Source organism: Scyliorhinus torazame, chromosome 7, assembly GCF_047496885.1.
Source record: "Scyliorhinus torazame isolate Kashiwa2021f chromosome 7, sScyTor2.1, whole genome shotgun sequence".
Taxonomy (NCBI): Eukaryota; Metazoa; Chordata; class Chondrichthyes; order Carcharhiniformes; family Scyliorhinidae; genus Scyliorhinus; species Scyliorhinus torazame.
Window position 1 is genome coordinate 156,700,303 of NC_092713.1, and position 27,400 is coordinate 156,727,702.

General features: G+C 47.4%; 1 protein-coding gene across 1 annotated transcript in view; it reads left to right on the forward strand.

The window, feature by feature from the left end:
• Positions 1-22,443: 22,443 nt before the first annotated feature.
• LOC140426644 (LIM homeobox transcription factor 1-alpha-like) overlaps positions 22,444-27,400 on the forward strand; it is a 1,145,411-nt gene continuing 1,140,454 nt past the window's right edge. Inside the window, exons 1-2 of the mRNA XM_072511710.1 lie at positions 22,444-22,779; positions 24,586-24,679. Coding sequence (XP_072367811.1) covers positions 24,613-24,679 — 67 coding nt within the window. The 5' untranslated portion in view covers positions 22,444-22,779; positions 24,586-24,612. The remainder of the gene's footprint in view (positions 22,780-24,585; positions 24,680-27,400) is intronic.

Here is a 27,400-nt window from a genome sequence, read left to right on the forward strand (position 1 = left end):
AAACAATACTTTTCATTGTATACTAATACATGTGACAATAATAAATTGAATCAAATCAAAACACACTAAGACACAAACACATTGACACACATTGACGCACACACATTGACACACACACACCCACTCACACACACTGAGACAAACACTGAGACACACACACATTGACACGCACATTGACACACATATTGACACACACATTGACACACACTGATACACACACTCACACACACACTGACACACACACTGAGACACACACACAGACAGACACACACACTGAGACACACACTGAGGCACACAAACTGACACATACACTGACACATACAGACACTGACACACACACTGACACACACTCACAAACAACTGACACACACACTGACACTCATTGGCACACACACACATTGACACACACTGACACACTCACAGACACACTTTCACACACACACTCACACATACATTGACACACACATTGACAAACACACACACACACACTCACACACACATTGACACACACTGACACACACACAAACTCACACACACACAGACGGACACACACACAGACACACTGGCAAACACACATTGACACACACTCACACTGACACACATTGACACACACACACTGACACACACAATGAGGCACACATATATTGACACACATATTGACACACACACACACTGAGACAAACACTGAGGCAAACACTGAGATACACACACATCGACACACACTGATACACACACACACACACTGACACACACACACACTGACACACACACTGAGACACGCACACTGAGACACACACAGCCAGACACACAGACAGACACAGGCACACACTGAGGCACACACTGAGACACACACACTGACACATACACTGACACACATACACTGACACACATTCACAAACAACTGACACACACACACACTGACACACATTGGCACACACACGCATTGACACACACTGACACACTCACAGACACACTGTCACACACACATTCACACATACACTGACATACACATTGACACACACATTGATACACACTGACACACACACACAAACTCACACACACAGATGGACACACACACAGACACACACACTGAGACACACACACTGACACACACACTGGCAAACACACATTGACACACTCACACTCACACCTACACTGACATACACATTGACTCACACACACATTGACACACACTGACACATACAAACACACACACAGACGGACACACACACAGACACACACACTGAGACACACACACACTGACACACACACTGGCAAACACACATTGACACACACACACACACTGACACACATACTGACACGCACACAACCTGACACACAGACACACACACACGCACACACACTGACACACACACACTGAGACACACACTCACTGTGACACACACTCTCTGACACACACACACTCCCACACACTGACACACACACTGAGACACACACTCACACACACACCGACACACACTGGCAGACACAGATACAGTCTCACACACATACACTGACACTCACACACACACACTGACACACACTGAGACACACACATTGACACACATGCTGACACACACACATTGACACACACTGACATACACACACACCGACACACATTGACACCTACACACTGACACATATTGACACACACACACTGACACACACTGAGATACACACACATTGATGCACACATCGACACACACTAATACACATACACTCACACACACACTGAGACACACACCCTGACAAACGCTGACACACACACTCACACACACACTGACACGCACTGACGCGCACACACTGTCACACACTCATTGACACGCACACACTACACACACACTCACACACACTGACACACAGGCTGACACACACACTGAGACACACATACTGAGACACACACTCACACACACCCACTGACACACACATACTCACAAACACACTGATACCCACACTGACACACACACTGACACACACAAACTGACACACTCACAAACACTGAGACACACTGAGCCGCACACTCACTGACAAACACACACACTCACACATACACACTGACACACACTGAGACAAACACTGAGATACACACACATTGACACACACACTGACACACACACACACACGCTGACACACATTGACACACACACTGACACATACTGAGACACACACACACACAGCCAGACACACAGACAGACACAGGCACACACACTGAGACACACACAGAGACACACACACTGACACATACACTGACACATACAAACACTGACACACACACACTGACACACACTCACAAACAACTGACACACACACACACTGACACACATTGGCACACACACACATTGACACACATTGACACACTCACAGACACACTGTCACACACACACTCACACATACACTGACATACACATTGACACACACACACACATTGATACACACTGACACACACACAAACTCACACACACAGATGGACAAACACAGACACACACACTGAGACACACACACTGACACACACACTGGCAAACACACATTGACACACACTGACACACTCACACCTACACTGACATACACATTGACACACACACTCACACACACATTGACACACACTGACACATACAAACTCACACACACACAGACGGACACACACACAGACACACACACTGAGACACACACACTGACACACACACTGGCAAACACACATTGACACACACACACACACACACTGACACACACTGACACACACACTGACACACACACAACCTGACACACAGACACACACTCACACACACACACTGACACACACACACTGAGACACACACTCACTGTGACACACACTCTCTGACACACACACACTCCCACATACTGACACACACACTGAGACACACACTCACACACACTGGCAGACACAGACACAGTCTCACACACATACACTGACACTCACACACACACACTGACACACATTGGCACACACACATTGACACATTGACACACACTCATACACACACACACTGACACACACACTGACACACACACTGAGACACACACATTGACACACACGCTGACACACACACATTGACACACACTGACACGCACACACCGACACACACATTGACACCTACACACTGACACATATTGACACACACACACTGACACAGACACTGAGACACACACACATTGATGCACACATTGACACACACTAATACACATACACTCACACACACACTGAGACACACACCCTGACAAACACTAACACACACACTGACACACACACTACACACACACACACTGACACACAGGCTGACACACACACTGAGACACACATACTGAGACACACACTCACACAAACCCACTGACACACACATACTCACAAACACACTGATACCCACACTGACACACACACTGACACACACAACTGACACACTCACAAACACTGAGACACACTGAGCCGCACACTCACTGACAAACAAACACACTCACACATACACACTGACACACACTGAGACAAACACTGAGATACACACACATTGACACACACATCAACACACACTGACACACACACATGCTGACACACATTGACACACACACACTGACACATACTGAGCCACACACTCACACACAAACAGCCAGACACACAGACAGACAGACACAGGCACACACACTGAGACACACACTGAGACACACACACTGACACATACACTGACACATACAAACACTGACACACACACACTGATACACACTCACAAACAACTGACACACACACACTGACACACATTGGCACACACACACATTGACACACACTGACACACTCACAGACACACTGTCACACACACACTCACAAATGCACTGACATACACATTGACACACACACACATTGATACACACTGACACACACACAAACTCACACACACACAGATGGACACACACACAGACACACACACTGAGACACACATACTGAGACACCCACTCACACCCACCCACTGACACACACATACTCACAAACACACTGATACCCACACTGACACACACACTGACACACACAAACTGACACACTCACAAACACTGAGACACACTGAGCCACACACTCTCTGACAAACACACACACTCACACATACACACTGACACACACTGAGACAAACACTGAGATACACACACATTGACACACACATCAACACACACTGATACACACACACACACGCTGACACACATTGACACACACACACTGACACATACTGAGACACACAAACACACAGCCAGACACACAGACAGACAGACACAGACACACACACTGAGACACACAGTGAGACACACACTCTGACACATACACTGACACATACAAACACTGACACACATACACACTGACACACACTCACAAACAACTGACACACACAGACACTGACACACATTGGCACACACACACATTGACACACACTGACACACTCACAGACACACTGTCACAGACACACTCACACATACACTGACATACACATTGACACACACACACACACACAAACACACACACACAGGCACACACACTGAGACACACACACTGACACACACACTGCCAAACACACATTGACACACACTCACACTGATACACATTGACACACACTCACACTGACACACATTGGCACACACACACTGAGGCACACATACATTGACACACACATTGGCAGGCACACATTGACACACACACACCCTGACACACAGACACACACTGACACACACTGACACACACACACTGAGACAAACACTCACTGAGACACACACTCTCTGACACACACACACTCCCACACACTGACACACACACTGAGACACACACTCACACACACACTGAGACACACACTCACAAACACACTGATACCCACACTGACACACACACTGAGACACACACACACTGAGACACACACACTGACGCACACACACTAACACAGACGCACACACTGACGCACACACTGAGATACACACACACTGACACACACACACACACACTCATACACGCACTGAGACACATCCTCACTGCCACACACACACCTCACACACACACTGACACACACACACACAGACACACACACAGACACACAATCACTGACACACTCACACACACACTCACACACACACATTCACACACACACTCACACACACACAAACTGAGACACACTCCCTGGCACACATTGACACACACACACTCACACACTCACACACATACACCGACACACACTGACAGACACACACTCACACACACACTGAGGCACACACGCACTGACACACACACACTGAGACACACACACACTGAGACACACACTCATTGACAAACACACACTACACACAAACACAAACTGACACACGCTGACACACACACTGAGACACACATACTGAGACACACTGACACACACACACTCACTGACACACACACACTCACTCACGCACACACTGGCACACACACGGACACACACTCACAAACACACTGATACCCACACTGACACACACACTGGCACACACACACTGACACACACACACTGAGGCACACACACACTGAGCCGCACACTCACTGACACACACACACACACTCTCACACACACTCACACTGACACACACACACACTCTCACACACACACTCTCGCACACACACACACTGAGGCACACACACACTGACACACACAGACTGAGACACTCGCTGACACCCACTCACACATGCACACTCACACACACACTGACACACTTCCTCACACACACTGACACACACTGACACACACTGAGACACACACTCACTGACACACAGGCACACACACATCACACACACTCACACATACACACTGACAAACACACACTCACAAACACACTTTTACCCACACTGACACACACACTCACACACACACACTGAGGCACACACACGCTGACACACACACACTGAGACACTCGCTGACCCACACACACATGCACACTCACACACACACTGACACACTTCCTCACACACACTGACACACACTGATACACGCTGAGACACACACTCACTGACACACAGACACACACACATCACACACACTCACACATACACACTGACACACACACACTCACAAACACACTTTTACCCACACTGGCACACACACACTGACACACACACACTGAGGCACACACACACTGAGCCGCACACTCACTGACACACACACACACACTCTCACACACACTCACACTGACACACACACACACTCTCACACACACACTCTCGCACACACACACACTGAGGCACACACACACTGACACACACACACTGAGACACTCGCTGACCCACACACACATGCACACTCACACACACACTGACACACTTCCTCACACACACTGACACACACTGATACACGCTGAGACACACACTCACTGACACACAGACACACACACATCACACACACTCACACATACACACTGACACACACACACTCACAAACACACTTTTACCCACACTGACACACACACTCACACACTGAGGCACACATACTGACACATGCAGACACTGACACACACACACACTGAGACACACACACACTCACACACACACAGACACTGAAACACACACACACTGAGGCACACACTCACTGACACACAGACACACACTCTCACACACACTCACACATACACACTGACACACACACACTGACACACACACTGACACACTTCCTCACACAAACTGACACACACAGACACTGTGACGCACACACTGAGACACAGACTCACTGACACACAGACACACACACACTCACACACTCACATATACACACTGACACACACACTCACAAACACACTGATACCCACATTGACACACACATTGAGACACTGAGCCACACGCTCACTGACACACACACACACTCACACACACACAGACACAGACACACACTGACACACACAGACACTGTGACACACACACACTGAGACACAGACTCACTGACACACAGGCACACACACACTCACACACTCACATATACACACTGACACACACACTCACAAACACACTGATACCCACACTGACAGACGCACACATTGAGACACTGAGCCACACACTCACTGACACACACACACACTCACACACACACACAGACACACACTGACACACACACACTCACAAACACACTGATACCCACACTGACACACACACTGACACACTCACAGACACACTGTCACAGACACACTCACACATACACTGACATACACATTGACACACACACACACACACACAAACACACACACACAGGCACACACACTGAGACACACACACTGACACACACACTGCCAAACACACATTGACACACACTCACACTGATACACATTGACACACACTCACACTGACACACATTGGCACACACACACTGAGGCACACATACATTGACACACACATTGGCAGGCACACATTGACACACACACACCCTGACACACAGACACACACTGACACACACTGACACACACACACTGAGACAAACACTCACTGAGACACACACTCTCTGACACACACACACTCCCACACACTGACACACACACTGAGACACACACTCACACACACACTGAGACACACACTCACAAATACACTGATACCCACACTGACACACACACTGAGACACACACACACTGAGACACACACACTGACGCACACACACTAACACAGACGCACACACTGACGCACACACTGAGATACACACACACTGACACACACACACACACACACTCATACACGCACTGAGACACATCCTCACTGCCACACACACACCTCACACACACACTGACACACACACACACAGACACACACACAGACACACAATCACTGACACACTCACACACACACTCACACACACACATTCACACACACACTCACACACACACAAACTGAGACACACTCCCTGGCACACATTGACACACACACACTCACACACATACACCGACACACACTGACAGACACACACTCACACACACACTGAGGCACACACGCACTGACACACACACACTGAGACACACACACACTGAGACACACACTCATTGACAAACACACACTACACACAAACACAAACTGACACACGCTGACACACACACTGAGACACACATACTGAGACACACTGACACACACACACTCACTGACACACACACACTCACTCACGCACACACTGGCACACACACGGACACACACTCACAAACACACTGATACCCACACTGACACACACACTGGCACACACACACTGACACACACACACTGAGGCACACACACACTGAGCCGCACACTCACTGACACACACACACACACTCTCACACACACTCACACTGACACACACACACACTCTCACACACACACTCTCGCACACACACACACTGAGGCACACACACACTGACACACACAGACTGAGACACTCGCTGACACCCACTCACACATGCACACTCACACACACACTGACACACTTCCTCACACACACTGACACACACTGACACACACTGAGACACACACTCACTGACACACAGGCACACACACATCACACACACTCACACATACACACTGACAAACACACACTCACAAACACACTTTTACCCACACTGACACACACACTCACACACACACACTGAGGCACACACACGCTGACACACACACACTGAGACACTCGCTGACCCACACACACATGCACACTCACACACACACTGACACACTTCCTCACACACACTGACACACACTGACACACGCTGAGACACACACTCACTGACACACAGACACACACACATCACACACACTCACACATACACACTGACACACACACACTCACAAACACACTTTTACCCACACTGACACACACACTCACACACTGAGGCACACATACTGACACATGCAGACACTGACACACACACACACTGAGACACACACACACTCACACACACACAGACACTGAAACACACACACACTGAGGCACACACTCACTGACACACAGACACACACTCTCACACACACTCACACATACACACTGACACACACACACTGACACACACACTGACACACTTCCTCACACAAACTGACACACACAGACACTGTGACGCACACACTGAGACACAGACTCACTGACACACAGACACACACACACTCACACACTCACATATACACACTGACACACACACTCACAAACACACTGATACCCACATTGACACACACATTGAGACACTGAGCCACACGCTCACTGACACACACACACACTCACACACACACAGACACAGACACACACTGACACACACAGACACTGTGACACACACACACTGAGACACAGACTCACTGACACACAGGCACACACACACTCACACACTCACATATACACACTGACACACACACTCACAAACACACTGATACCCACACTGACAGACGCACACATTGAGACACTGAGCCACACACTCACTGACACACACACACACTCACACACACACACAGACACACACTGACACACACACACTCACAAACACACTGATACCCACACTGACACACACACTGACACACACACACACTGAGACACACACACACTCACACACACACACACTGACACACTCCCTCACACATACTTACACACACTGACACGCACAGACACTGAAACACACACACACACACACTCACACACACACACACTGAGACACACACACACTCACACCCACACACACTCACACACTCCCTCACACACACTTACACACACTGACACGCACAGAGACTGAAATACACCCACACACTGACACAGTCACTGACACACAGACACACACACACACTAAGGCACACACACACACCGACACATGCACACACTGAGACACACACTCACTGACACACACACACGCACAAACACACTGATACCCACACTGACACACACACTGACACACACATACATTGACACACACACAAACACTGAGACACACTGAGCCACACACTCACTGACAAACACACAAACTCACACATACACACTGACACACACATACACTGAGGCACACACGCACTGAGACACACACATTGATGCACACACACTGAGACACACACACACTCACACACACACACACTCACACACTCCCTCACACACACTTACACACACTGACACGCACAGAGACTGAAATACACACACACACTGACACAGTCACTGACACACAGACACACACACACTGAGGCACACCCACACACCGACACATGCACACACTGAGACACACACTCACTGACACACACACACTCACAAACACACTGATACCCACACTGACACACACACTGAGACACACATACATTGACACACACGCACTACTCACACTCTCACACACACTGACACACACACTGAGACACACATACTGAGGCACACACTCACTGACACACACACATTCTCACGCACTCACACACTGTCACACTCACTGACAAACACACTGACACACACACTCACAAACACACTGATACCCACACTGACACACACACACTGACACACACACACTGAGGCACACACACACTGGGCCACACACTTACTGACACACACACTCACACATACACATTGACACACACTAACACACACACACTCACACACACACTGAGGCACACACTCACTGAGACACACACACACTCACACACACACTGAGGCACACACTCACTGATGCACACACACTCACACACACACTGAGGCACACACTCACTGATGCACACACACTCACACACACTGATACACTTCCTCACACACACTGACACACACCGACACTGAGACACACACACTGAGACACACACTCACTGACACACAGACACACGCACATCACAAACACTCACACATACACACTGACACATACTGACACACACACACTCACACACATGCTCACAAACACACTGAGACCCACACTGACACACACACACTAACACAGACACACACACTGACACATACACACACTGACACACACACACTGACACACACACAGAGATACACACACTGACACACACACACACTCATACACACACTGAGACACGCCCTCACTGTTACACACACACCTCACACACACACTGATACACACACTGACACACACACATTGACACACACGCAAACACTGAGATGCACTGAGCCACACACTCACTGATAAACACACACACTCACACATACACACACAGAAACTCACTGACCCACACACACTCACACACACGCTGACACACTTCTTCACACACACTGACACACACTGACACTGAGACACACACACTGAGACACACACTCACTGACACACAGACACACACACACTCACACATCCACACTGACACACACACTCACAAACACACTGATACCCACACTGACACACGCACTGACACACACACACTGCCACACACACACACTGAGACTCACACACTGAGCCACACACTCACTAACACACACACACTCTCACACACACTGACACACACACCGACACTCACTGACACACACACACTCACACACTAAGGCACACACATACTGACACACACCCGCAGACACCCCCACACTCACACACACACTGACACACTTCCTCACACACACTGACACACACAGACACACACAGACACTGAGAAACACACACTGAGACACACACTCACTGACACACAGACACACCACACACTCTCACACACACACACTCACAAACACTCTGATACCCACACTTACACACACACTTACACACACACTCACACAAAAACTGAGGCACACACACTCACACACGCACACATTAACACACACACACACTGAGACACACACACTCTCACACACACTCACACTCTCACACACTCCCTCACACACACTTACACACACTGACACACACACCGCCACTGAAACACACAAACACTGAGACACACACTCACTGACACACACACACTCTCACACACACACACACACACTGTCACACACACACTCACACACACATTGAGGCACCCACCCACTGACACACACACTGAGACACACACACACACTGAGACACACACTCACTGACACACAGACAATCACACACTCATACATGCACACTGACACACACACACACTGAGGCACACACACACACACACTGACACACGCACACATTGAGACACACACTCACTGACACACACATACTCACAAACACACTGATACCCACACTGACACACACACTGACACACACACAAACACTGAGACACATTGAGCCACACACTCACTGACAAACACTCACACATACACACTGACACACACACTGAGACACACACACACTCACACACTGTCACAACCACACTCACACACACATTGAGGCACCCACCCACTGACACACACACTGAGACACACACACACTGAGACACATACTCACTGACACACAGACACGCACACACTCTCACACACTCATACATGCACACTGACACACACACACTGAGGCACACACACACACACTGACACACGCACACATTGAGACACACACTCACTGACACACACATACTCACAAACACACTGATACCCACACTGACACACACACTGACACACACACAAACACTGAGACACATTGAGCCACACACTCACTGACAAACACTCACACATACACACTGACATACACACTGACACACACACACACTCTGAGGCACACACGCACTGACACACACACTGACACACACACACTGAGACACACTCATTGACACACACACTACACACACACACTCACACACACACACACATGCTGGCACACACACTGAGACACACATACTGAGACACACTCTCACTGACACACACACACTCTCACACACACACACTGACACACACACTGATACACACACACTGACACCCACAAACTGACACACACACTGATACCCACACTGACACACACACTGACACACACACACAGACACACACACACTGAGGCACACACACATTGACACACACACACACTGACACACACACACACACACTGTGGCACACACTCGCTGACACACGCACACTCACACACTTTCTCACACACACTGACACTGTGACATACACACACTGAGGCACTCACTCACTGACACACAGACACACACACATCTCACACACTCACACTCACGCTCACACACATGCTCACAAACACACTGATACCCACACTGGCACACACACTGACACACACACACTGACACACACACACACTTAGCCACACACTCACTGACACACACACACACTCACACAGACACACACACACTCACACACTGAGGCACACACACACTGACACATGCACACCATGACACACACGCACACTGAGACACACAGACACTCTCACACACTCCCTCACACACACTTACACACACAGACACTGATACACACACACACTGAGTCACACATTCACTGACACACAGATGCACACACACTCTCGCACACCCTCACACATACACACTGACACACACACACTCACAGACACACTGACACACACACTGACACACTTCCTCACACACACTGACACACATGGACACTGAGACACACACACACTGAGACACACACTCACTGACACACAGACAGACACACACTCACACACACTCACACAATACACACTGACACATACTGATACACACACACTCACAAACACCTATAGCCACACTGACACACACACTGACACACACTCACTGAGCCACACACTCACTGACACACACACACACTCACACACACACTCACACACACACAGACACACACTGACACACACACACACACACACACACTGGCGCACACACACTCACACACACACTGAGGCACACACACACTGAGACACACACACTGACATGCACGCACTGAGACACACACACACACACTTATACACACTGACACACACAGACACTGAGACACGCACACACACTGAGACACACATTCACTGACACACACACACACACTCACACACACACTGAGGCAAACACACACTGAGACACACATTCGCTGACACATGCACACTCACACTGACACACACACTCACACACTCCCTCACTCACAATTACACACACAGGCAATGATACACACACACTGAGACACACACTCACTGACACACACACTCACACACACACTCACACATACACACTGACACACACACACTCATACACACTGACACACACACACTCACACACACACACACTGACTCACTTCCTCACACACACTGACACGCACTGACACACACAGACACTGAGACACACACACACTGAGACACACACTCACTGACATACAGACAGACACACACTCACACACACTCACACATACACACTAACACACACTGACACACACTCACAAACACAGATACCTACACTGACACACACACACTGAGCCACACACTCACTGACACACACACACACTCACAAACACAGATACCCACACTGACACACACACTGACACACACACACTGAGCCACACACTCACTGACACACACACACTCACACACACTCACTGACACAGACACACTCACACACACAGACACACGCTGACACACACACACTCACACACACACTGAGGCACACACACACTGGCACACACACACACTGACACGCACTCACTGACACACACACACTGAGGCACACACACACTGAGACACACATTCACTGACACACACACACTGAGCCACACACTCACTGACACACACACACACTCACAAACACAGATACCCACACTGACACACACACTGACACACACACACTGAGCCACACACTCACTGACACACACACACTCACACACACTCACTGACACAGACACACTCACACACACAGACACACGCTGACACACACACACTCACACACACACTGAGGCACACACACACTGGCACACACACACACTGACACGCACTCACTGACACACACACACTGAGGCACACACACACTGAGACACACATTCACTGACACACACACACTGAGCCACACACTCACTGACACACACACACACTCACAAACACAGATACCCACACTGACACACACACTGACACACACACACTGAGCCACACATTGACACACACTCACATACACACCAAGGGGAATTTGGATTTCCAAAGCAGGAAATACATGTTGGAAAGTCTCGCGGCGTGCACTGAGTTTATTAGGAAAGAAAGGGAGAGGGGGTGAGGGGTAGAGGCAAACAATCTTCTGTCTATAATGAAAAGAAAACATGTGTACGATCCGCTTCATTCGGTGCCAACTGGGTCATCGCGGCTGACAGTTGATAAAGGATCTCCATGTCTTGTCATTGAACAGGGTTGAGTAAGGGGGTAGGCGGCGTATTTGTGGGATGGGCCCCTCTCCAGGGCTGAAGTGCCTCTTTCTGGCTCATTTTGGACCCTGGCGATGCTCCTGGATATCTGAGTGAGGCTCGGTCCGTGGGACTGCAGGCAAGTCCCAGGGGAGGTGTCGGAGGAGCTGGGCGAGGTGTGTGTGCAAATCCTCCCATTTGGTACCTTTCTTCATATAAAAAAACAACAATCCCATTGGGAGGTGTGAATCGAGTTGGGGGTAAATGGATCCAGAGGCCAGTTACACTGTGTGCTGAGTGCAAACTTCCCACCATCAAGGCCAGAGCTCATATATGTGTGTGTCTGGGGGGGGGGGGGGGGGGGGGGTCCCAAATGTAATTGTGAATTGGTTGTTGCTGTGTATCTGCTGACGCGCCAGCCCCGGAGCCACCCCAGCCGCTCCTCACAGCCCAACGCAGTCCCAAAGTTTGACACTTAAATCAGAGGCGTGAACCACTTGGCCAGCTGTCATTGCTCTTCCCTTTGGGACCTGGCCCCTGTCTGTACAGGTGAGTTCTCTGGCTCTTCGGCAGTGACGCCTATAGCCTGGCATCTACTTTTCTTTAAAAAACGTCCGGTTCTTTGTGTGAACCAGCAGCCGTTCGAACTGCTCACTTTGGCAGCTTTGCTGTTTGATCCATGTTCGGAGTGAAATAGCCCGACATCGCCGCCTGTAAACGGGCAGCATTGGGTGAGGCTACAGAGAGCCCCCACTATTGGACCCCCTCCCTCCCTCCAGCCGCTGGACATCCACATCACACTGGAGTACATCAGCTTCCCGCCCAGTCTCAATCCAGTCTGGAGCGTGTTTAGGGACCTATAGATTGTACCCCCAGCGAGTCCGCGCTGAAGCCACAACAAACACTCTCAACTCTCCACATCTCCCCTCTCCTTCCCTCTTTCCCCTTCTTTCAGCGCCTTCCGTCCGTTATCCCTCCTCGAGTTTTTAATCAGTTGTTTAAACTGACATCGGCATCAGGGGAACAGGGACCCCAAACTCAACCAATGGTCCCAATTCGATTCTGATCAAGCGAATAATTAGATATGTGAATATGTCGATATAAATGCCTGCCTTTCGGGACGTTTGTCCACAGCATTTGTTCTCTCAATTGGAGAAACGCCGACCATCCTAACAGATACACGAGGGCCTTTTGTCTCCAAGGGTCTGTTGAGATAGGAACTCGATTCTGCAGCTGAATGTGATACAGTTTCGGAGCGTCAATGCCCCCACTGCCTCTCCTGTAGCCGGACTGAGAACCCCTAAAACCCTCTGTGGAGAAACTCTGATTGTTTCCCTCATTCCCCACCCCACATCTGGGCACAGCTGGCGAGGGAACAAAATAAATGCCCCCCCCCCCCTCCCCACCCCCCGGCTCGACCCACCCACCGGAACGAAATCAAACTCACTGGACGCTTGTGGAACGCCTCATCTTCATTGAAGGGGCAATTTCGCCGTTAGACCGAGTTCCGTTCAATAGGGACACAATCTAACACTTCATAATGTTCCCGCAACACACCAATGCCATGGGGTAATAGGGGAGATTTAGCACCCTAGAATGAAGCTGCTACACAGTTATATAGTCTAAATAAAACAGCAACAGCAACATGTTATCTCTGACACTAAACAGAGATTTGAGATTAGATTGAACACTTAACATTTACGAATAATGCTGCATTGACTTAATTTTCCAGCGAATCTAAAAAATATATATCGAATTAATTCTCATTCCTTCCCTTCTCTCCGCATTTCTATATTTCAGGTGGTTTAAGAAAGCACCATTGTATTTTAGACTGGGGAGGGGTGTGAAATGTCCCCCCCCCCCCCCCCCCCCCCACCACCACACCCCCTCGATCACTTGAACATTGCCTGTGAGGGTAGTTGATGTGCGTTCCTGTAATAACCAGAGCCTCTCTGGGTGAGAGTTGTAATAAAGAATGCCCCGCAGCCAACTCAACGCTAATGAGCTCTTATCAAATTATTGTCCAAAGTGCCCGCTGATTCTTCAAGCTAACAAGACGGGATAATTATATTCAAAAAGAAAAAAGTCGATAAGGAAATATTAATCCTCCCTGTAAAGCTCTTAAAGAGATGGCGGTAATAACAAGCGGCGCTGTTGACTTCTGCAACATTCAAAACAAATTCAATTTCGGCAGATTTCCCGGACGGTGCGGTTAGCAGTTTTAACCTTCGGTCTTGTTCCCCCACCCCTAAAATTTAAATAAAGAACCATCGTTAAAATCCTGCAGGGAATTTTTTAAAACCCGCCTTTGTAAACGGACTGACTGACATTGCGGCCAGGGCGATAGGAGTTCCATTAATGTGGTTAAACTGATCTAAAGCGCCGATCGCAATCCATTCAAAATCCGCCAGTTTCACCCGTTTGATTTGTGCAAATTGGTGATCGAATTGAGTGGTTATTGCCTGTGTCTAATATTTAAAACGCGTTGATACCCGCTTATATGCACCGCGTGTGAAATCCCTTCAATGCGCCGACAGAAATATCTTATTGAAGAATAATAATTATTATTGTATTTGTGGCAAACGATTGAAAGTCCCGCATGTATGTATAAATGTATCGCTTCCTCTGAATGTCTGTGTGGTAATATATAACGTTCCCGCGCCACGTTAATTGACAGCGATATTACAGTCTTGTAAATGTTTGAATATACCACCACAATAGATTTATGTTTCTAGATTTAAATGCCCGTGTTCCCACCAATCGACAGCGGAATCGCTGTATTATATATGATACTGCCTCACAATACGGCTCATGTGTTCTGTCGGACTTGCTGAACAATTCCAAAAACCTGAACACCTCATAACATATATAAATAACCCTTGTAATCGATCATGAGAGAGCTCAGCAATTTCGCGCGAATTGGAACTATTAAACAGTGTAATAGTAACATGCGAGGATTGATACCATTGCACTAGTGGAAGGCAGGCGGTGAATATAATATAATAGCCTCGTAACATTGCTTGTCTCGAATGTGGCAGGCAGCACTCAACAGGCTTGAGCTGGACTGAATGCAGCTTTAGACGGTGCGTGTGAATCATTTTTTTCTCGCCAATTCGCGTTGCCATAATTTTAATGTATGTGTTGATGTACATATATTATATATATTATATTTGACATACATATATACTTTATGTAACATGATGCAGATTTTTCCCCCCTGAATCAAATACCTGGTAGTTGCTGCCACTCGGGTATTTATTCCCTCCCCAGTACCCGGAGCTGTATCAAATCCCTGTGCAGGGCGAGTACTGGAGGAGATTTCCCCCGAGGTGGAGAGACAGAGCGGAGGGGTGGATAGCCGGGACATACACACACACACACACACACACACCATAGGAGACAAGTCCTGCATTTGGTTTTGAAGCGTTCTGAGCTCACCCGAGAGAGACATGTCCTGTGTGCCTGGGCTGTGGTTGAGAACTAGGCGAAGGGCTGGGTGCAGCATTCATCTCGGCAGAGATTTTACACGGCTGTAAATCTTCGACAGGGTTTAAATATTATTAAACTCGGGCGTCAATCGCTTGCTTTCGCCTTTCTGGCCCAGTGGGAAAGAGAGAATCGGGGTGTGCTGCTGCTTTGCAGTCTGTGTGTGTGTGTGAGAGTGAATGAGTTTGTGAGTGAGAATGTGAGTGAGTGAGAATGTGAGTGAGTGAGAGTGTGAGTTAGTGTGTGTGTGAGTGTGTGAGTGAGAGTGTGAGTGTGTGAGTGAGTGTGTGAGTGAGAGTGAGTGAGAGTGTGAGTGAGTGAGAGTGTGAGTGAGTGAGAGTGAGAGTGTGAGTGAGAGTGTGAGTTAGTGAGAGTGAGTGAGAGTGTGAGTTAGTGAGAGTGAGTGAGAGTGTGAGTGTGTGAGAGAGTGAGTGAGTGAGTGTGTGAGTGAGTGAGAGCGTGTTAGTGTGAGTGAGTGAGAGTGTGAGTGAGTGAGAGTGTGTGAGTGAGAGTGTGAGTGAGTGAGAGTGTGAGTGTGTGTGAGAGAGTGAGTGAGTGAGAGAGTGAGTGAGTGAGAGTGAGTGTGAATGAGTGAGAGCGTGAGTGAGTGAGCGTGAGTGCGTTTGAGTGAGAGTGCGTTTGAGTGTGAGTGAGTCAGAGTGTGAGTGAGAGTGTGAGTGAGTGTGCGTGTGAGAGTGCGATTGAGTGTGAGTGAGTGAGAGTGTGAGTGAGTGTGAATGAGTGCGAGTGTGAGTGAGTGAGTGTGAGTGAGCGAGAGTGTGAGTGCGTGAGTGTGTGAGTGAGTGAGAGTGTGAGTATGAATGAGTGAGAGCATGAGTGAGTGTGAATGAGTGAGAGTGTGAGTGAGTGAGTGTGAGTGAAAGTGTGAGTGAGTGAGTGAGAGTGTGAGAGAGAATGAGTTAGTGAGAGTGTGAGTGAGTGAGAGTGTGAGTTAGTGAGTGTGAATGAGAGTGAGTGAGAGTGTGAGTGAATGAGAGTGAGTGAGAGTGAGTGAATGAGAGTGTGAGTGAGTGAGAGTGTGAGTTAGTGAGAATGTGAGTGAGTGAGAGTGAGTGAGTGAGAGTGTGAGTGAGTGTGTGTGAGAGAGTGAGTGTGTGTGAGAGAATGAGTGAGTGAGTGAGAGTGTGAGTGAGAGTGTGAGTTAGTGAGAGTGTGAGTGAGGGAGAGTGAGTGAGTGTGAGTGAGTGAGAGTGTGAGTGAGTGTGAATGAGTGAGAGCGTGAGTGAATGAGAGTGTGAGTGAGGGAGAATGTGAGTGAGTGGGAGTGAGTGAGTGTGAATGAGTGAGAGCGTGAGTGAGAGTGTGAGTGAGGGAGAATGTGAGTGAGTAAGATTGAGTGAGTGTGAGTGAGAGTGTGTGTGAGTGAGAGTGTGAGTGAGGGTGTGAGTGAGTGAGAGTGTGAGTGAGTATGAATGAATGAGAGTGTGAGTGAGTGAGAGTGTGAGTGAGTGAGAGTGTGATTGAGTGAGTATGAATGAATGAGAGTGTGAGTGAGAGTGTGAGTTAGTGAGAATGTGAGTGAGTGTGAGTAAGTGAGAGTGTGAGTTAGTGAGAGTGTGAGTGAGTGAGTGAGTGAGTGTGAGTGAGTGAGTGTGAGTGAGAGTGAATGAGTGTGAGTGAGTGAGAGTGTGAGTGAGTGAGAGTATGAGTGAGTGTGTGTGAGAGAGTGTGATTGAGTGAGTGTGAGTGAGTGTGAATGAGTGAGAGCGTGAGTGAGAGTGTGTGTGAGTGAGAATGTGAGTGAGTGTGAGTGAGCGTGAGTGAGAGTGCGAGTGTGAGTGAGTGAGAGTGTGAGTGAGTGAGAGTGTGAGTGAGTGAGAGTGTGTGTGAGTGAGAGTGTGAGTGAGTGAGTGAGAGCGTGCATGAGTGTGTGTGAGAATGTGATTGAGTGAGTGTGAATGAGTGAGAGCGTGAGTGAGAGTGTGAGTGAGTGTAAGAGTGTGAGTGAGTGAGAGTGTGAGTGAGTGAGTGTGTGAGCGAGAGTGTGAATGAGTGTGTGAGTGTGTGTGAGTGAATGAAAGTGTGTGAGTGAGAGTGTGAGTGAGTGAGAGAGCGAGTGAGAGAGTGAGAGTGAGTGAGTGAGAGAGTGAGTGAGGAGTGTGTGAGTGTGAGAGTGAGTGAGAGTGAGCGAGGAGTGTGAGAGTGAGTGAAAGAGTGAGAGAGTGAGTGAGGAGTGTGTGAGTGTGAGAGAGTAAGTGAGAGTGAGTGAGGAGTGTGTGCGTGTGAGAGAGTGAGTGAGTGAGTGAGAGTGTGAGTGAGAGTGAGAAAGACAGAGGATGGGGGTGCGGCGGGTGGCTTGGGATACAAACCTGTAAACTCTGGGGTCTTCTCTACAACTGAAGTGGAAGTTATCATTCAGCCAGCACAGAACCGGGGGGGCTTTCAAATATCACAGTGAGAGTCTCCTTCGAGAAAGAATTAATCATTAAAAAACGAGATGGGGAGAGTGTCAAGCGATAGTTTTGTAGTGGGAGGAGGGACCGGCAACACTGAGGAGTGGAATGGAGAAGCGGGCCAGCGCCGAGCGCCTGCAGTTCACTGGAAGTTAGTCTCGAGTGGGACTCCACTTCTCCATTTCTGAAGTTTGCCAGCCTCTCTCTCACACACATTGATCTCCCCCAATTCAGTATCGAGGTGTAATTGTGGAACGGGTGAACAGCACACCCAGTAAACCCGGAGAGAGGCCCTGGCTGCCGGGGAGTGGCCCTCCCGGGGAATGGGAAACTCGCCTCGGCAAGTACACAGCAAGAGGCAAATATAGATGTCCCGATGTAGTAGTAGGCAGAAAGCTGGGAGTGTGAGAGAGCGAGGGATTGAAAGAGAAACCAGAGGAAACACTTACTCAGCTCCCAGGAAGTGTGCATGGCACAAAAAAGAAATAATTGCAAACGTGCGGAAAGGAGGCTGGAGAGATGGTCACTGAGCCGAGTGTGGGGTGTTCACTAGAGTCATATAGAGATGTTTAAATGTGCATTTGGACAGACGAAAATGCAATTCCCTGAATCAGAATTCTCTGTTCACTGGGAGACTGTAATCTGGATCCGTCTTAAATTAAAGGGGGGGGGGGGGATCGGGACCCCCCCCCCCTTTCCCCAAAACAAAAAACAGAAATTAGATCTGGTAGAGCCGATCTGAATTAATCGACTCTTGTCCGTGTCAGTGCTTCTGGCCGCATGTTGATGATTACACAGAATGTCTTACACCGTGCTATTTCAAGCATGCTTCGAATGAGAGCGAAAATGTCTTTTTGGGGGACAAACAATCACAAGATCTGCAAGAAAGTAAATACACATAAATCATAGATTCTAATAAAATATTTTCAGATGAAAGAATATGTTTTTACAGGCGCGAATGGCCAAATGTGTTACATAGATGCGTGTCAAATGTATGTTATAAAATATGTTGTCTGCATGTGTTCGTACATATTATATATGTTTGCAAAATAACAGAATTTGTGCCTACATGAAAATGAAAATAATAAATAAATATATGTTGAAGTTAACCAAAGCTGATGGGGCCACTCAATTCCTTCTGGCTGTGTGAATCACAGTCTTTGTTTCCTGGGCCATTTGGTTCAATGTCGCCGTTGCCCCGGACCGGTCGGTGCAGCCCACTGGACACCTTCGCTCTCCCAGAGCCAGGGGTGTTTTGTAGCCAGCGGTGTTGTGTGGACGTGTCCCTCCGCCCAGAGTGCCCTGTGAGTGGCGGGCAGCAGTCGGAAGGGCTGGCTGGCTGTGACAAAGCAGAGAAAAGTGTGTGACTCCCTGGGAGAAAAGTTGGGGATTAGGAAGCTCCCAAACCCAATCGGGGATCTGACAGACATTTCCTCGGTCTCCCATTTCCCGCCCCCTCCCAGCAGAACGAGAGAGAGAGAGAGAGAGCGAACCCACCAACGTTCATTGCAGCCTAGTCGTTGGAGAGTTGGAATCTGGGCATATACTGGCAGTGTTGAGAGGACTCCCCACGTTACTGCGGACGGGGTTTCCATTAGCTCTGAGAAACAGAGGCCGCTTGGTTAACTGAGAGGTGCCTGTGATCAGATTCTGAAGGCCGGTTCTGAGCTGCTCTCCCAATCCACAAATCAAACCTGTCGCCTCCAAAGAGTGACCCTGATACTGCGGTGAGTTTGCATGCGTATTAAATAAAGCAGCGATGCCGGGCTAGCCACCTAAATAAACCCAGCACCTTGGTATTGTCTATTGCATGCATTGTCCGATCGAACTGAATGAATCCAAACGCCAGACGGTCAGTGCAAAGTTACTGTAGCAGGATACAAAGTACACGGTTTTTACTGGCTCAGATTTTTTATTTAAACGGACCCAGTTTAAATAGCTTCCAAACAACCCTGTCTAAATCCCCATTTCAGTAACACGAATAATAATAGTGACAATTATCAAAATAAAGCCCTAGTTCCAACCCCATTTGTATCGTTTTGCAAAATATACTGTTAGAAGATATAACATATCTGATGTGTAAAAGATACTTAACTGTTAAATTTTGGCACAACTTTTGGCTGGCAATATTTGATTTTGGTTGAATTCTGAACGACACTTTTCACATCCCAGTGGGTGAGATTATTTACACATCTTCTCTTGATATATTTCACTGATTTAAAAATAATTCCTTCTCCTTATAATTTATAACCCGCGCGCACTCCGAACCAGATCCACTCGTATTTCAAACCGACCCATTGATTTCAGATTTCCAAATCTGGTTTTATATATTTTTTTAAAAGGAGAAATGTGATAATTTATTGGAGAGAGGGGTCCCCCGGGTTGAACGGTCTTGTTTAATGTAAACTCCGAAATGTTTAAATATGTATAAATAGTTCTAACTTGTAATATACGTGCTTCAATAGAAATATCACAGCCTTAAAACCTCGCAAGAAATCCTTAATTTGGACGTTGGATTTACAATGTGTTGAACTTGTCTGAATGTAAAATACAATTGATGTAACATTTTATGTACGGATTTTCTCAATCCAAAGCGCCGTTGAAATTAAAACGGCAGACATAGATTATTTTTAAATAGTGTATTTTAAAAAAACACTTCAAAAAATTAAATCGATCAACTCCCAAACTAATATCTAAGGAGTGAATGGGATCTGGGGGTAAATTTTCCATATAGGACGGAGATGCGAAATGAAGGTTGATGGGTTAGATGTGTCAATGGCCCGTTTCCCTCCTTGTCTCCTCCTCATCAATGTCCAGAACTCTTCACAGGAAATTAATGTCCTTAATGGACAGGCAGTTTTAAAAATTCATTAGCATTGCAACCTGGATCATCATCAGCACCCCGTCAATCAGAAGAATATATTAACGCGGAAACTAACAAGTCAGGTCCAAACTTAGAAGTAAATATTATCTTTTGAGGGGGGAGTAAGCAATCGAAGTGAATTGAACTGAAACAATGCTGTTTTATCTCGTTGATGTTATTAGCACTGGTGTTCCTCCCTGAATGTTTGCAAGATAGTTGAAGTTCTGGCTGAAACGATGTGATTTGAAGCGTGTCCCAGTTGAGTGCGTTTCGAATTTGAGGCGTGGGTAATGTGCAGGTCGGCACACACACATCACCCACAACCCGGGGTCTCTCTCTCTATCGCTTTCTGCTTGAGCTCTCTGCACAGAGAGAGACACACAGTGTTTCCCCAGTCTGCTGGAGCAGACCGGGAACTTTTGCGGAGGGGCGGGCGTGGAGGAGGGGGTGTTATTTAGGGAGTGGTGTGGGAAGTTCTTGCCGCCCTCCTTCCCTGGCGGAGCGGCGGTCGGGTCCCTCTGCGCTCCCTCCCCACAGTCTGAGCAGTTCGGGCGGGCGCCGCTTGCGGGATCCCAGGCCAGGTATTTGAGAAGAGTCAGGGATTTGCCGGTGTGTGTGTGTGTGGAAAGGCCGCTTTGAGCTGACAAACTCTCTCCTCTCTTCATTTTAGGTGCCGCTTCCCCCCAGCCCCGAGATTATGCTAGACGGATTGAAAATGGAAGCAAGTTTGCAACATTCGACTCAAAACCCGGCCTCTCTTATTGGTGAGTTCTTCACTGGCAGTTATCGCGTTACAAAAATATATATATTAAATGACAGAATGAATGCGCCCGTGTTTCCTCTCCCATAGATAGACTGGCCAATTTTATTTGACCTTAGTCCCTGTATCTCTGCGAATCGGCTTAATATGAACAGATTGCCCACACGTGGATGGTATAACTCGATCCCTCACAAGTTGCGAGTTGACGCTTGCACAGCTATGAGCAAAATATCAGTGAATGCTCACAATCGTGTGCTACAATCGGAAGGTGTAAACTACACATCCAGAATCAAACACAATGCCTATCCACTGGGTCTGGAAGATGCACACAGAATAACCCCGGGGTATGTTAGTCGACAGTGTGTGTAACGCACACAGAATTTAAATACATTATCTGTACTATTAAACAATTTACAAGGCGTGGGTATCCCCCAAAAATAAACACATCCTCCTGCATAATTTATCACACAAACCGATGCTCACTCATCATAAATTAACATTATATAGATCCCAATGGATGCAAATATATACCCAAATTGTATGCGCACCTATACATATATTTTACATCTATATGCAGAGGCGATATATACATATGTGTAATATATACTCATTCAGATTTGTATCTATGTATGTGCACCAAAAGTTGAATACATGTACGCACTGATTACAGCCTAAGTCGCTCCTCGTAAGCTTTAACTTGGTAGCTTTGGCTGAAATCATTGCCCAGCTAATGAAGTAAGATGGCCCGTGGATTCGTCCGACAGTCCTTCAAATTAATGATCTGTTTGTCCCTCAGATTGTCGGCTTTCATCTGAAAATAAATGTCAAATTCCTGCGAATATTAAACGTGACAAAAAAAAAGTGCTGATTGTAATATTCAAATCTAAACCCAACACTACATCCAGGAATACCTGGACTTCGAGCTGGAAGCGAGCGGAGAGGCAGGCGGGAAGTGGATTGAATATTTGTTCCGGGGGGAACTTGTGCACACACTCAATGTGCTATTCGATTCGGGAATGAGCGAGAAACGTGTCAAACAATGAATGAAACAAAAACTTTGCTCATTTTTATTGCTGTTTTATCCTGGGGGATTGAATAGGAATCGGTTGCGTTATCGTGTCTGCGTTTTATCTCGGGGATATTTGCAAATTACAAATTAACATCGACCTGTCTTTAAAATTGCAAAATGTACCCCGTCGCCGAATGGCCTATGAGGGTCAGGCTTGTTCCCCCAGCTCTGTAAAAGTTGTACAGTTTGGGAGGGCATGCTGAGAATTCTCAGCATGATATTGGACATGGACCCAGCCAAGGGAGAGGCCGTTTCAAGGCGTATATATAATACCGGCGTCAAAACACGGGATACTCCAAATGTCTTTTTTTTAAAGGCAAGAGAAACTCTCAGACAGCAACTTAATGTCGGGTTTAGTTTCATTCTTAGAGCAAGAAGCTGACAAGTTTAAACAATGGTTCAAAAAAGTCTTGAAGTGAATATTTATACTCACAGGAAGTGTGTTTTTCTGATCAACGCATAGTTTAGCAGATGTACATTTGTTGCTGCATTGTTTTCTGATCCAGAACTTTATAAAGGGAATGCTTTAAGCATGTGTGTGTGTGACAGATATTGGAGGGAGTTGGCACTCAGCTTGGTATAATAAGACGAGAAGGGATGTGGATTAGACAGGGGGCCTAGGAGACAGAGCAAGTAATCAGTGTGGCTGAGTGTTTAGATGGTGGGCAACAGAATAGTAACGGAGAGAGATACACACACGTTGAAGAGTTTGAGTCGACGTGTACACATGTAGTAAATATGTCGAGGCAGACACAGATGCAGTCTCGACGGGAGAAGGGAAAGGACAGAAAAACGGGGCGAGAGAAAGCGGAAAGATCTGGGACTGTGTGAATTGTCACATCGAGGGCAAGGCAGACTTCCCCTAATCCTTTCTCTTTGGGCGTCAGAAGTTCTGTAACCATGTCCGTCTTCATAACGAGAAGAACAATTGCCAAGATTGATTTCGTCCCTTTAGTCCCGGCGCTAAATCTTAGTGTGGTTTCTTTCGATGTTAAATTTCTCAGCAGTAGACATTGAAAACCACATGCCGCCGATAGAAAAGTGACACATAATGTTACTCTGACACCGCTTTAGACATGAGAGGTCATGTACAAGTTCAGGAGGATTGATATAATGTAAATTGCATGACTATTTTAAAGAAAGGGTTTGGGTGTAATGATTAATTGCATGGCCTTGGAAAGCACGCGGCACAGTTATTACACGTTTAAGTAAAGTTATTTAACGTTTCGGCTGCCTTGCCAGTTAAAGCGAGTGTTCTGAATTCAAGCTGTGATCTATATTAGCATTGGCGCATACGAACACACACAAATATACACACAAGCACACACACAAACATACACACACAAACAAACACACACAAACACACATGCACACACACACACACAAACAAACATACATACAAACAAATACACACAAAACACACACACACAAACACACACATGTACACACACAAACACACACATGTACACACACAAACACACAACAACACACATATCCAAACATATACACACACACAGACATATACACACACTTACACACAAACATTTTCACACACATGCACGCACGCATACACATACACACACACAAACATACACACACAAATATACACGCACACAAACATACACACAAACTTACATACACGCATACTCACACAAA